Consider the following 14,316-nt stretch of genomic DNA (forward strand, 5'->3'; position numbering starts at 1 on the left):
CAATACCAAGGGGTTAAACACACTATGAGTAACAAAAGCCCAAACGCCACACAAGGGTTAACATGTATTAACGGGAAGTTTATGAGGATGAGCTGAGCGTGAAACTTGGAATACACAACAGGAGGCGTTGCAGGTAAGATTGACTCGGTGTTCGTCGTGCTTCACTGTAAAATACCTAGTTCACGGTGTGTGTGGTATTTTCGACACTGTGGAGGATAAATGGCCATAGATCAGTTATTAGCAAATAACGAGAACCGTTGGCATGCTTAATGAAAACGCTCGCTCGTTAGCTAACGACAACAGTCTATTTAAAGAACTCAGTGCATCAGTTAGCTGGCTAACGCTACCTAGCTCACTATAAATCAATCACCACCTGACGCAAACAGGCTACGAGCTAGTGTTTCTCATGTTTAAATAGCTATTTAACGCTACTTAACTACGTTTTATCGGACGTGGCTAAATTACATTCGTTTTCTGAAACCTTTATCTCCGATGACTTAGCTAGATCGCTATCTTTCTCGAAATACAATCCAGAAGCAGAAGGGCAAGAATCTGATGTACCCTTTCAGTACGCCCTTACTGTAGCGCTTCTCAGGGTATGGGATTTGCGAGGACGCCGACCAAATTAAGAGGCGTGTGGGCAGTTAGCAGTGGGCCCAGACTTTACTCTAGAGCAGGTAGGTTAACTAGGCTAGCTTCCGATGATGAGGCATGACCTTGTTAAAATAAATCATATCTCCTAGCTAGATCCTGTTTTATCTTGTGCTAGACAGATTGGGGGTTTAAATCAGCAGGATGTTGCTGCTTGTCTGGACAGGTGCAACATCTAGACCGTTTTATTGTAGGGCTTTCTGTTTTGTGTCTATCATATTTGTTTGTAAATGTAAGAGTGAAGTAATGTCAACCTGTAGCAACAGTGCTGATTCCTGCTGCCGCGAAGTCAGCACGATCATGCTTTTCCAGTCATTCGTCCGACATCTGTTTTTGTACTACATACCAATTGTTATTAAGCTTGTTTGCATATTGTTATTCAACAGAGCGTCACTGATTCGGGCGCAGTGCTTAGTTCATATGCTGAAAACATAAAATAATCAGAACAGGCATGTATAATAGGCCTACGACCCCGATACAGGGCATTATATCATAAATATCACTCTTATGCTCTCCCTATTAAAGCCCCAGTAATGTATTATACAGCAAATAATGAACTTACTGGAATAGTATACCTATATTTAGTTCTCCACATTCAGAATGGCCTAAATAGGAAACTCACTGAATTGTAAATGTTATATATAAAAGACACACCATGTCCTCTGTTCCAGATTTGACTTATCATTAGTAATTGTATAGCAATCTGTAAATTTTAGCTTTAATTATATGTTTATTAGTGGACAAATGCTTTTTGTCTTAGATGAAATTCACAAGAGGGCCATAGATGCCATCTTGTATTCTGTCTATTATTGTATGCCCCAGTTAACTAGGGATACTGTATCAGTCAAGGAAGCTTTTTTACCACAGTTAAGCAGCAAAGTGGTAAATAATTACACCCCCCCCCCCCCCCCCAACACACACACACACATATTGACCCCTTTTTCCTGCAGTCATGCTCCTCACCGTGGAGGGTGAAGAATTCAGTAGTGCTGAGGGAAGTAGGATGCTCTGAATAATCTAAAAGTGAGTGCATGGGTATGTGGCTCCAGTGTCCTGAGGTGTGTGTGTGTGTGTGTGTGTGTGTGTGTGTGTGTGTGTGTGTGTGTGTGTGAATAATTCATTTTCAAAAATATGAATGAGTATATATTGGAGGCATTAAAATATTTATGACCCTAGAAAGAAAACAGTTTCAGATAAAACTTGAGCAAAGTGTTGAACAAAAGAATTTCATTTACAAAGACCAGTATTTTAATTGATTAAGAATACAGAAAGCTTATCAGTTTACCTTGTGTCCATGGCACACCATGAACCCACTCAAAGTGAGAGGCAATTACATAGGTGGATATTTTTGTGTCTGATGCTGACCTATGGGATCTAATAACATGAGCTAATGGAAAGTGAGCTCATTGTAGTTGTGGTGAACTGTGCTAAATGAACTATTCTGTGGTAGCTTATGCTATGTAATGCCCACTGCACTGACATTGCTACTAATTTACAAGGCTGTGTCAAGAAAATCCAAATGATGTGTCTCAGCAACTGCTCCCTGAACAAGCTGAATTCCTCTTAGGTCCATGTGCACACATCATATGGGTCATAAAAAGCCTCTGCATGTACCAGAAGGAGGCAGGGTGACTCAGATGAATCAAGGGAGACACGTCACTCATGTGGAGAGAAATCAGCCGGCAGCATCCTGAAGGAAGAGGGAAAGGGGCAGAGAGGCACAAGGAGGTGATGGGTTGTTTTGGATATTGTACTGCTGTCATGGCTTTTTGTATGCTTTGAAGGTACAGCAGACACCGATATGGGTTTGAGCCGCGCTGCGTGTCATAAGAAAAGGAGCGCTTGTTTATCATGCAGATTAAAATGAATCTTTCCACCTCGAGTGACGCAGAAGAACAAAATGCTGCTGCCTCTGGTGTCAGGTGGATTTTGGAAGTAGAAGAATTGGGAGATTGTGGTAAAACCTCCAGACTAGGAAAAGGTAGCCAGTGGTTTACTGTGAAATCAGGACATGCTATGAGGAGGCTGGTTTGGAGTACATGCACGCACGCACGCACACACACACACACGCACACACACTAATTCTTATGCCATTATAGCACTGCTTTTGAGGCCAGTGAAAATGGGGGCCATCTTAGACTAATTGCAATAACAAAACGACAAGGTAAAGTTCAGTGTGTCTCATACAGCTTGATGTAAGGGAATGCATGTTAGCTTTGTACAGACAAAAACAGGTTGTCTTTGCTTTATAAGTTTGTGGCTTACCAGTGAGGTGACTATTATCTGTTATCGTGAGTCACTGCTGAGTGTGTGTGCCTATGTGCATCTGTATGCTTTCCGGTGCATATGCGTGGGTGTGTAGCCAGCCAGGGGAGCCATGCAGTCGGATGAGGGCACAGAGTGGCTCATGGAGCTACTGACAGATGTACAGCTCCAGCAGTACTACCTCCGCATCCGTGATGACCTCAACGTCACCCGACTCTCGCACTTTGACTATGTGAAGAACGAGGACCTGGAGAAGATTGGCATGGGCCGGCCAGGTGAGCGCAATTTGAGTAACTGAAGGGTGGCGTTAGCTAACACTGGGCGTGTGATATCCAAGACGCGACAGGCAGATGTAGTAAATTATGGCTCCTTTATAATTTAAACATCAGCTATTTAAAGCTAGGTGTCATTACCTCTGTTCACACCTGAAGGGGTAGAGAGCTGGTAGCATTACCTCTTTTACAACAACCATTAACGCGTAACCTTTCAGTGGCAATGCAGTGTGAGGTCACATATGCCAAATGAAAATGCATTACTGTTGTACTGTAGATGGTTAGATCATTCAGGGTTAATTCATATTGAAAATCGCAGGAATATTGCTTTCATTTCTAAGGCCAGAGACGGCTGTGGGAGGCCGTGAAAAGGAGGAGAGCGATGTGTAAACGCAAGTCTTGGATGAGCAAGGTATGCTGCCAAGCTTGCCAAGGCAGTTTGGGCCTCACCTTTCAAATCTCACTTCACCTCTCAATACACAAGTGCTTCACTTTGCCTGATTTACTGCATAACTTCTTTCAGACCTAATTTTACCCACTTTCTTTTCCAAATCTCACTTCATCTAGTCAATAGAGCAAGTACAAGTCTTTAATCTGATTGACTTCTTACTAATCTTACTTTGTGTCCGAATGCATAGAAATCCTTCACTCGATTGATGTAGGTTCATTTCTGCCATGCTGTGGTTGTGGCGGAGGCAGATGGAATCACTCTCAGCTTTAGTCTCTGTGCCTGGGCCAGCAGGTGTTCATAGGGAAGAGACCTGACGGCGAGACCCAGGTAGCCAGTGTGGTCCAGGGCTCTTCACCCACCACCACCCCAGCTGAGGGCCAGCCGGCGGCCCTCACCTGCCTCATCAGTGACAGGGACCTCACACTGTTTGAGAAGCTGGGGGACGGCTCTTTCGGGGTGGTGAAGCGTGGCGAGTGGCAGGCCCCTTCAGGAAGAGTGGTGGGTGGAGACAGAGATGGACAGATGGCATGTGCACTAGGCAGTATTGTCTAGACAATGGTGATCGCAAGGTTTTGAGCTCTCAGTAGGTGGCTTCCAGTGCCAGGCTAAAGTTCCCACACAGATAAACAATGCTGGTCAAATGTCTCATATGTTGCTTTATGCAGTCATCCACTATATAAGTGATTACTGATTACTTTCATGGTGAGAGCTTTACAGTGATGTGCATCTGCTGTATGCACAGTGGGCTGATTGAGTTTAGTCTGAATAACGCTGTTACTTGGACAGCTTTCCTTCTTTACATTGCAAAACCTGGACTTTCTTTTACACGACTTCCAGCTTTATTCTAGAGTAACATCTGCATCATGGAGCAGTGGAAACATTAGTCTGCTGGATTTACCAACTATCCCTGAATACCATTAGAAACCTACAACTTTAGCAAGCCATTATAACAGCTAAGTAGTGGAAGAACTTCATCTAAAGTAAAAGGAAGTTTATTTCAATACCGCAATGGATCATAGAAGCATTAAGAGCATTTTACTGATGTTCGGTGCAACATTTTACTTTTGTTGTTCTATTTAGTGAATATCTCTATACTATAACACTTTAAATTTCTGCCATACAAATCTCTTATTATATTGTTTTAATATTTGCAATGCAGCTCAATGTCGCAGTGAAGTGCCTGAAGACAGATTTGCTGGACGAGACGGAGGGTCTGGATGACTTCATACGGGAGGTGAACACCATGCATTCTTTGGACCACCAAAACCTCATACGGTTGTATGGAGTGGTCCTCACTCATCCCATGAAAATGGTAAGAGCTGGAGACCAAACTACTGAAAACCCTACATACTCACACAAATAAATCCACCATTTCTATCTGTGACTGATATAGACCCCCATTATACATTGATCAGCCATAACTTTAAAACCACCTGTTTAATATTGTGTAGGTCCCTCTTTAACATGGGCTACCTAAGACCTCTGTAGGTGTGCTGAGGTATCTGGCACCAAGACATTAGCAGCAGATACAATAAGCCCCGTTAGTTGTGTGGTGAAGCCTCACATGGATCAGACATGTTTTTCCAGCACATCCCACAGAAACCTGATTGGCTTGAGAATTTGGAGGCCAAGTCAACACCTTGAACTTGAAATGTTTAGGCAGGTGCTACGTGTCAGAGTAACACCCATATGAATGCGAGTCCAAGATTTCCCAGCAGAACATTGCGCAGAGCATCACACAACCTCCACTGGCTTGTCTTCTTTCCATAGTACATCTTGATGCCATCTCTTCCCCAGGTAAGCGACACATATATACCCAGCCATTCATATAAAAGAAAATTAAAGCAGGCTACCTTCTTCCATGGTTCAGTTTTGACACTCACATATCCATTGTCGATGCTTTCAACAAAGCTCAGCATGAGCACTCTGACTGCTCTGAGCCACTCATCTAATTATCCCAATTTAGCCTTTGTCAAAGTCACTCAGAGCCTTACACTTGCCCATTTTTTCTGCTTCAACACATCGACTTCAAGAAGTGATTGTTCACTTGCTATCTAATACACAAGTACCCCTTCATGGGTGCCTTTATAACAAGATAATCATTGTTACTCACTTCCCCCATTGGTGGTTTTAATGCTGTGGCTGTTTGGTGTATATTCCCCTTAAAGATGGCATTCTGCACTTTAACCTTATAGATGGTGCTTCATTTCAGATCCAATATGCTGGATTACAGTAGCAGGACCAGACTGTATTGTATATTGTAATGTGTAAAACTGTAGTTTGGTTCCATTTGTTTTATCAGTGCTCTGTGTGAGCCAGCCGCCCCGTTGCTGTCTGCTACCATGTACACTCAGAGTTCTGGTGCTGAGTGATGATGTCACGGTGTTGTCGGGCGCAGGTGACAGAGCTGGCACCGCTGGGCTCGCTGCTGGACCGGCTGAGGAAGAGGCAGGGCCACATCCTCATCTCCGTACTGTGCCGCTACACTGTGCAGATCGCCTGCGGCATGGCCTACCTGGAGTCTCGGCGCTTCATCCACCGCGACCTGGCCGCCCGCAACATTCTGTTGGCCTCCAATGACCTGGTCAAGATTGGCGACTTCGGCCTCATGAGGGCTCTGCCCAAGAATGACGACCACTACGTCATGCAGGAGCATCACAAAGTGCCCTTTGCCTGGTGAGGGGCGGTGCGGAGGACAGGTTCTCCTCTTGCAGCCTTTCTTCTCCAACACGCTCCTGCTTTTAGTGCTCTGTGCCTCAGCCTTGTCTGATGCACCCTGTGCTCTAACAGGTGTGCTCCAGAAAGCCTGAAAACACGGACCTTCTCCCACGCCACAGATACCTGGATGTTCGGCGTGACCTTGTGGGAGATGTTCACCCATGGCCAAGAGCCGTGGCTGGGCCTGAACGGCAGTCAGGTACATCTTCACCTAAGCCAAAAACAATGGCTAATTTAGTTTAGGCTGGCAGTGTCTTATTTCATATTTCTAAATGCAAATTTACCTTTTTTAGATAGTTTGCTTTGTTTGGGAGTACTGTTTTGTTTGGGAGTATTGTCAACAAGTTAAAACTCCTGCTAATGTTAAGACTCATTGCTTTATGTATTCCTTGCATCTTCACACCTGTGTGCTAAACCATTTTAAATAATTAATTTGTGAAGAGAGCCTTTCACATCCTGGACAGTTTTTCCATGTTGAAATAGAAAAGAGTTTGATCACATTTGGCCTGTATTACTCAGCTATCGTTCAGACTGTATTACTTTCTACATATGTTAAATGTGTAGTAACATTAATGTGTAGTAACACACTTATGAAGTATATTCCTTATGAGTAAGAGCTTTTAGAGTCTGATTACTCCACATTATATACTCTAGACAGAACAGTTACATCTTTCAGAAAGGTGAAATAGATGAGGCATATTCCTATAGTTTAAAAATAGTTTTGGGGTGTACATCTTTCTTCAGATCCTCCATAAGATTGATAAAGAAGGAGAGAGGTTGGCTAAACCAGAGGACTGTCCTCAGGATATCTATAATGTCATGCTGCAGAGCTGGTCTCCGAAACCAGAGGACCGGCCTACGTTTGTGGCCCTTAGGGACTTTCTTGTTGAGGTGAGAGTGGAACTGACATGATCAAAAATTGGAGCGCTTACATCCCTTAATTTTATCTAAAGTTCACAAGACCAAAGAATGAAACGCTTTCTGGTTTTGAGCGTATCCCATGTCATTTTTAGACCTATGAGATTTCCGCGGGGCTTTTTTAAATGCAATGGCCTGCTTATAAAATGGTGTTTTTAACTTGTCTCTGTAGACCATGCCAACAGACATGAGAGCACTGCAAGACTTTGATGAGCCAGATAAGCTAAAAATCCATGCCAATGACATCATCACTATCATCGAAGGCAGGTCGGCATGATCTCCAGCCCCTCATGTTACTGTTCTACGCTGAAAAATCTCCACTGTTGAATTTTACACTTAGAGTCTTCGTTTGTGTGGCTCTGGTTTTTAACCCTTTCTGGGTGACAGGGCAGAGAACTACTGGTGGCGTGGGCAGAACAGGCAGACCCTGAAGGTGGGCCAGTTCCCCAGGAACGTGGTGACTTCTGTAGCAGGCCTGTCTGCCCATGACATCAGCAGGCCGCTCAAAAACAGCTTCATCCACACCGGCCATGGAGACACGGACCCTCACCGCAGCTGGGGTGCCCCCGACAAAATAGATGAGTAAGGGTGGCATTGTCATGACTGAGTGTCACCTGCTATCCTTGTGTTGGTGGAATCTGGAGATTTACTGCACTGGTCTTAGGGTTTCAGACTGAAATTAAGTATTGGGTTAAATTATTCTAGCAGTAGAGGCTTAGTGGGGTAAGCATTTAGTGAAGACGTAATTGCTTTCTGAACGTACGAACTTGAGATCCCCTTTTTGGCCTTTAGAGTGCAGCATAAGATTTTATTTTGCGTGGTGACGGGTGAAATATTTGAAATGCTTACAAAAATAAGACTTGGTTTGTTAGTTTTCAGTTTTGTTTATAGTTCATCACCATCTGTCTATGATGTTAAGTACATCAACAGTGGGTTAATTTTGTATACTTTTTGCATGTAGCCTGTACCTGGGCAATCCCATGGACCCCCCTGATGTTCTTGGTATGGATCCAAAGAACGACAGACCCACAAAATTACCCAACCGGGCCAAAAGTAAGTAACTGAAGGAAGCTACAGGTTTTAGTCACCATTCTAATGCTAACTATTATTGAGCATTACTGAACAGCTACCACTGGACAGTAGCCAAACCTTTTTATTTCTTTTTATTGCTTTGCGTCTTCACACCGGTGCCTCAGAGAAGCCACCACCTCGGCCTCCTCAGCCTGCTGTTATTCTCAAGAGTAAGAACATGTTCATTCATCATCCCTCCCTTGGGCCTGTCATTGGCTGAACCCTTTCCATAACCTCTGTGTACCAGAAACCGCATCCACTCCCGTTTCTTTGCATGTCCTCAGAGCCATTCTATGACTCTGTTCTCGAGTTTAATGATGACCTCATTGTGACGGGGGCAAAGAAGCTGTCCCTGAAAGCGCCAGTGTACCTGGGTCTGCGGCTCCGCCCCTGGGAGAGCTCCGACTCCAGCGACCGCCTCAGTGAGGTCTCGCTCATTGACTTTGGCGATGACAGCTTCAGCTCGACTTCGCCCTCCCCAGTCAGTGATGCGCCCGCCTCCATTAGCCCTGCCCAGCCGCCTACCTCTGGCGCCTCCCTTCTGGACATGGCCCCACCCCAGAGTCCCTGCCGCAGCTTGCCGAACCCGCTCCACCCGACACCGGCAGTGGACTGGGACTCTCGGCCTCTGCCTTCGCTGCCGGCCTATGACGAGGTAACAATGGAGGTTGAGGAGCAGGAGGACGTGGAGGTGGTTTCCATCAACACCTCAGCCAGGGGTCACCAGAGCGTGGCCGAGCGGAAGTACGCCACGGTCGAGGGAGACTTGGAGGTTCAGGGTGAGGGCAGGCGTGATGAGGGGACCGTGGCTGATGACCCATTCCTGCCCCTCAAGCCTGCAGAGGAGAGCCGGTCCTTCTCCCAATCGGCTGACATCTTCAAGGAGCTCCAGAGGGAGGTGATGGTGAAGTTGCGTGTGCCAGTGGCGGGCCGTTCGTTGCCTACCTCACCTGTTCCTGCGTGCTCGCCTCTCATGCCGCACCGCCAGATCATCTTGCCGTCCCACACTGACGACAAGCCCCAAAGCACAATCAAGCCCCTGATCCCACCCAGGATCCCTGTCCCACCAACACGCCCCTCCAGGAGGGCCCACGGCAGGTACCTTTCCGTAGGTGATGAGGAGGAAATGAGCACACCCCCGCAGGTGCCGCCCAGAGACCACGCACTCTCTCAGCCAGGCTCCCGAGCCCCCAGCCCCATGGCCCCGCTAGGAGGCTCTCCCCAGCAGCGGCCTGGACTGTGCTGCGTGGGGTCGTTCGGCTCCTGTCTCTCCCCGTCCTCGTACTCCTGGGCCCCATCCACACCCTCCTCTGCCCCCTCCAAGCTCTTGCCTGCTCCCACCGCGATCAGCCAGTATGGCTCCAGCGAAGCAGGCAAGGTTCGCGCCATGAGCCCCTGCATCCTCCCCACCACTTGTACTGAGATGAAGGGCGGCAGCCCGCACCGCTACCTGCTGCCTGAGAGGCTGGCGAATCTCGACAGATATGACCGGTTACTGAAGGACTCGGAGGGAAGCGAAGAGCGGAGGGCGGCCAACACGGCCACCGTCAGACCCATGGTCCAGCAGCAGGCCGTCAAACCTAGCCCCTGCTCCTCTCCCAACCGGCCAGGCAACTCTCCCAGCAGGGCCCCAGCCACAGAGCCAGCAACACAGCCCAGCACTTACACCAGTGTGAAACAAGTATGTCTCCAGCATCCTACCATCCCCGACCACTCAAATTTCCATTGGTTACTTTTAGCTTGTCTTGTCTATCTGTAGGTACAGGAGGCGGTCCATGGAGTGACAATAGAGGAATGTCGGGCAGCCCTCCAGAGTCACAGCTGGAAGGTCCAGGATGCAGTGCAGTACCTTAAGGTAGCGTCTCCTTTCATCTGCATGCAGTTATGAGGGCTTAATATTAAGGTCTATCAGTAACACAGGTAAATTAGAAAATGCATCTATTTTCATATGTTTTGCCTACTCATCAACACTAACAGCTTTAATTTAGATAGCACAGCTTTGATGATGTAATGTGAATAAGGGAAAAGCTTTTAGAAGCTTTTAGATGGTGGAAGCTGCTGTCATGCTCTTTACTGCAGCAGCTACTTTAATTTCATGCTTAGCTGCTCTGTATAGTACACGGGTTGTGTTTGGCATGCAAGATGGATTGTTTTGTGTTTATTATCCCAGTTCAGTGGGTATTGGAGTAGTTGATTTCCACTTTGTTTACATGGTACAATGACATAGGACACATAGGTCAGAAACGTGCCTGTGCTCATCATTCAGCTTTTCCATTGCTTTTGTATTTTATTGAGGCTGCAGAACTTATGGAAAACAAACTGAAAATGCTAGTGTAGCCGGAACACAGAAATAGCGTTTTCCAATTCATCTCTTTTAGTGTGGACTATGTCTAAAAATGTGTTCAGATTAGTAAATAATTAACAACATTAAAACAATGCATGCAGAAAAACACATTTTCATTACTGACATATCAGGATACCTTAATTAGTCCACAGAGCGCTCTATTCAACAATTGCGCATGTGTGTGCGCGTGCGCCTGGTTAGGTGGAGCAATTGCTTCGCCTGGGTTTGAAGACACGGCCCGAGTGTATGGAGGTCCTGCAGAGGTGCGGCTGGAACTTGGAGCAGGCCAGCACTCTGATGCTGAGCTCTTACAGCCCTTCCAGGCAAAGGTAAACTGGCGCAGTGTGAACTTTACCACCACGCTTTATATTCCCCTCGCATGCTGGTGCGTTTGGCCACGACCACTCCCTGGAGCTGCTTGACCTTTTCAGTATTTGACACCAAGGTAAGAAAGGTTTATAGTGTTAGATTCCAGACTGATGCTCCTTTATGTTGATGGGTCATGCTGGCATTTAGTTAATATTTGGTTTGATTTGATATATGGTTGATGCAATGCGGTTGTTGCTGTTCTGATCATTTTGCTCTAGAACTAAGGTAATATTAATAGGGACAAAATGTAGTTGTGGAGGGCATTACTCCTCCGTTCATTTCTAATCTCTCGTCATTTGTCACAGATACTGAGATCAGGATGATCAATCCCACAAGTTTGCTGTCAGGATGATGTCAGAGCTCATCTTCTGCCCACTGTCAATCTTAAACTGGCTCTTATACTACTCCAGCCCAGCCAGGATCAGTTTGAGATGATCGCATGCCTTTAATGTTGTCTCATACCTAAGGTATGACTGGGACATATCCCTGACTGGCATGTTATGTGTTCACAACCGTTAACATGTATACAAAACATTAACCAGGCTATAGCTGAGTATTATAAATAATTAACCTATTTTTGTGGATGTTCATGTACATTTCCCATTACATTTTAAGATTTGCATTCGGATCAGTATTACTGCAGATAACTTATTAGAATTGTGCTTACTTGAAATTATATCATTTGTAAAGCAGCACAGTTTGTATTTTAAGATCTTCATCTTTTATTTATGATTTTATATTTGTTATTTATGTTCATATTTATGTTCATATTTATTTGTGTTTGCAGTATGTTTATCTATGTATGAAGCAATGGTAAAATGTAAAAACAGATTATTACAGCTATGTTATCCATATTTTTTGACATGCATTTATTATACATTTTGTTTAATGACAGTACAGGGTTTGATAAAACCAAGAATCTAAGATGAATGTGTTCATATCAACATTCCACTCCATTTTCCTCAAAAACCCTGAATCGGGTATGCGTGTATTGTCTGTATTACTCAGAACTATACTAAAAGGCTATCCTAAAACTCCAGGGACCTGCCTTTATTTTTTATGTGCTATATAAAAAGAATGTGAATCTGGAATGTATTTGTTTCTTTTTTTATTATGAGTGTTATTACTTGATTTGTGCAATTCATTAATTCAGTCAAGGGTGTCAGACTCTAGCCTTCATGGACTATCACTACTGAGTTCAGTGTGTTTTCCTGATTTAGATCAATTCTTCATTCAGTTAGGCTCTCCATCTATTTTTCAATGGCTGGTTTTACCACAGGGTACACACTGTACTCTACTCTACTAGACAAAAAATAGAGCCAGATTTATATTTGGACTCCACACTTGAATTTTATCTTCACCAAATTGATCATAGTTTGCAATTTGAAGGTCAGATGAATTATCAGACTATCAGTGTTCGATATTTGGTTATGTCATTTGTAGATCTGTCCATGGTGTTTTGACGCTTTGCACATGGAATTGATTGAGGTTTTGAGTCTTTTTGTTCCTGAATGTAAGCAGTAAACCTTAATTATCTGCAGTTCAACATAGATCATGCACTCTGTATATTGATTCAGTCAGTGCATGCACATACCCTGCTTAGCTGAGCCAAAATATACGCGTTTGCACTGTTTCTATGCACACTGTAACATTTCCCCATGTTTTGTCCCCTCACACAGTCTCATGCTCACGTCACTGACACATCCATCAGTGCTTTTATTCTTGCTGGAAAGTTGTTCACCACTGATATAGTCAAATACTTGGCTTGGTGTACATTGCATTAGCTGTGAAGCCTAATGTATCTATTTTTTTAATGAAAGGAATTTATAGATGTGGCATGCTTAATGTTTTACTTGCCAGCTGAAAGTGACAAGAAAAGAGAAATTATATCCTTTAAGAGTTGTCCTTGTTGCATTTGCTAGAGTGACTGACAATAAATATCTTTTTAAAATTCTGCCTTTTCCTCTGTGGTTTGTAAAATCCATTTCCTCTGTGAGACGCAGTACTCTGGTTGTCTCTGTGAGCAGCAGGGCCCCGTTTGTTCAGTGTCTGTGTGTCTGGCCTGGTGCTTTGTTTCCGTAGGTGTCACCTTATCTGAGCAGCCATGTGGTTCCTCTAATGACGAGGTCACCCTGCCAACGGCACAGCAGGATGGTGGAACCATGCCATCCCCTTTTCCCCGCCCCTCACAGGCTGTCTGTCGGTGGCCTGCTCCTGTTGCGATGGCCACCCAACCAGGGACATGCGGGTTGTCATCAAACCCACACTGCCCCGCAGCTCAGCTTGCTGGCCTCTGGACCTGCTGCCGAATACACCTGACATCCTGCGGCACCTGGAGTGGCCGGCCTGAGCCAGTTTCTCTCTCCAGAGTGGGAGCTGGTCCTGGTGTGATGTGATTCGCACTGATTTAAAAAAAAAAAAATCAGAGTGACCATGTTGATTGTTATAGATGGCTTGTCAGAGATATTGGCACATTTTTAATGAGCAATTTCTGCAGGAGCTAGCAGAGTGTGGCAGGTATGTGGTATATTTTGGATATTTGCAAAATTTTGAATTTTGTAAAGCACAAAGCTTGTTTTTCTTTACTACTAATAATAATGAATTTCTAATTGTGTACCACCTTCCACACATGGTAGTGCTTTACCTGGGATTATTGGGAAAAGAGGAATAGAAATTATGTATGTTAAAGAAGCAATTAATTTTTCCCACTGACTCTTCTTCATATTCTGAAACAGCCATTACACTGGCGCCTAGTGTCCTGGATGTATCAGTCTATACTATACCTATTTTAGATGTAGGCAATTCCCCATGGGGGACCTGTTCTATGGAGCATAAACTGGTTCGTTCGGGGACTACAGTGCAATCTGATTCTTTTCATGTGAGCTGCAGTTTATAGTAAAATGTAAAAAAAAAAAAAACATAACAAAAAACAATCGCTAGAATAAACATTGTTTGCTACTAAATGGTGGTAAAAATAACTGCTCCTTGAACAGTGCAATAGCAAATACTTTCACGGGCTCAGTTATTTGAAATTGCCTTTCACGGAATTAGCCACCAGATGGCACTATAATGCTGAGTAATTGAAGGTTAATCTAGATCATTTTGTTCATTGATAGATGGACATTTCCAGCATCTCTGTCCCTTGGTGTGAATAATGTGATGATGATAATGAAGCAGTCAACTGTAACAGTACACGTTAGTCAGGCTATTATTTCCCCATAGGTCTTGTTTGGTTAAGTGCCTTGTACACACTGAAA

At 44.6% G+C, this 14,316-nt stretch overlaps 1 protein-coding gene across 7 annotated transcripts; it reads left to right on the forward strand.

Moving 5' to 3' along the window:
- Nucleotides 1-98: 98 nt before the first annotated feature.
- tnk2a (tyrosine kinase, non-receptor, 2a) lies at nt 99-13,013 on the forward strand. 7 transcript variants are annotated; one of them, XM_035526666.2, is made up of 17 exons: nt 1,592-1,674; nt 2,219-2,379; nt 3,014-3,191; nt 3,530-3,600; nt 3,910-4,137; nt 4,799-4,951; nt 6,038-6,315; nt 6,430-6,556; nt 7,102-7,248; nt 7,448-7,542; nt 7,663-7,857; nt 8,237-8,328; nt 8,472-8,516; nt 8,631-10,027; nt 10,106-10,201; nt 10,892-11,019; nt 11,365-13,013. In XM_035526666.2, the coding sequence occupies exons 2-17, from the start codon at nt 2,314-2,316 to the stop codon at nt 11,369-11,371; spliced, it is 3,303 nt and encodes a 1,100-aa protein (XP_035382559.2). In that variant the 5' UTR covers nt 1,592-1,674; nt 2,219-2,313; the 3' UTR covers nt 11,372-13,013. The 7 variants fall into 7 exon arrangements, with proteins under 7 accessions (XP_035382561.2, XP_035382565.2, XP_035382560.2 ...); XM_035526668.2 differs by lacking the exons at nt 1,592-1,674; nt 2,219-2,379 and adding an exon at nt 99-133; XM_035526672.2 differs by having other exon boundaries at nt 150-2,379; nt 6,134-6,315.
- Nucleotides 13,014-14,316: the final 1,303 nt, after the last annotated feature.

The sequence above is a fragment of the Electrophorus electricus genome, chromosome 1 (assembly GCF_041902795.1).
Source record: "Electrophorus electricus isolate QZ-2024a chromosome 1, ASM4190279v1, whole genome shotgun sequence".
NCBI classification, from domain to species: domain Eukaryota; kingdom Metazoa; phylum Chordata; class Actinopteri; order Gymnotiformes; family Gymnotidae; genus Electrophorus; species Electrophorus electricus.

Bases quoted from the DNA above. Each gene is read 5' to 3' on its own strand.
- tnk2a (XM_035526666.2), top strand. From the start codon at position 2,314: ATGTGGAGAGAAATCAGCCGGCAGCATCCTGAAGGAAGAGGGAAAGGG. The intron at 3,601-3,909 runs GTATGCTGCCAA...TCTCAGCTTTAG, and splicing joins GCAAGTCTTGGATGAGCAAG to TCTCTGTGCCTGGGCCAGCA. The intron at 7,543-7,662 runs GTCGGCATGATC...TCTGGGTGACAG, and splicing joins ATCACTATCATCGAAGGCAG to GGCAGAGAACTACTGGTGGC.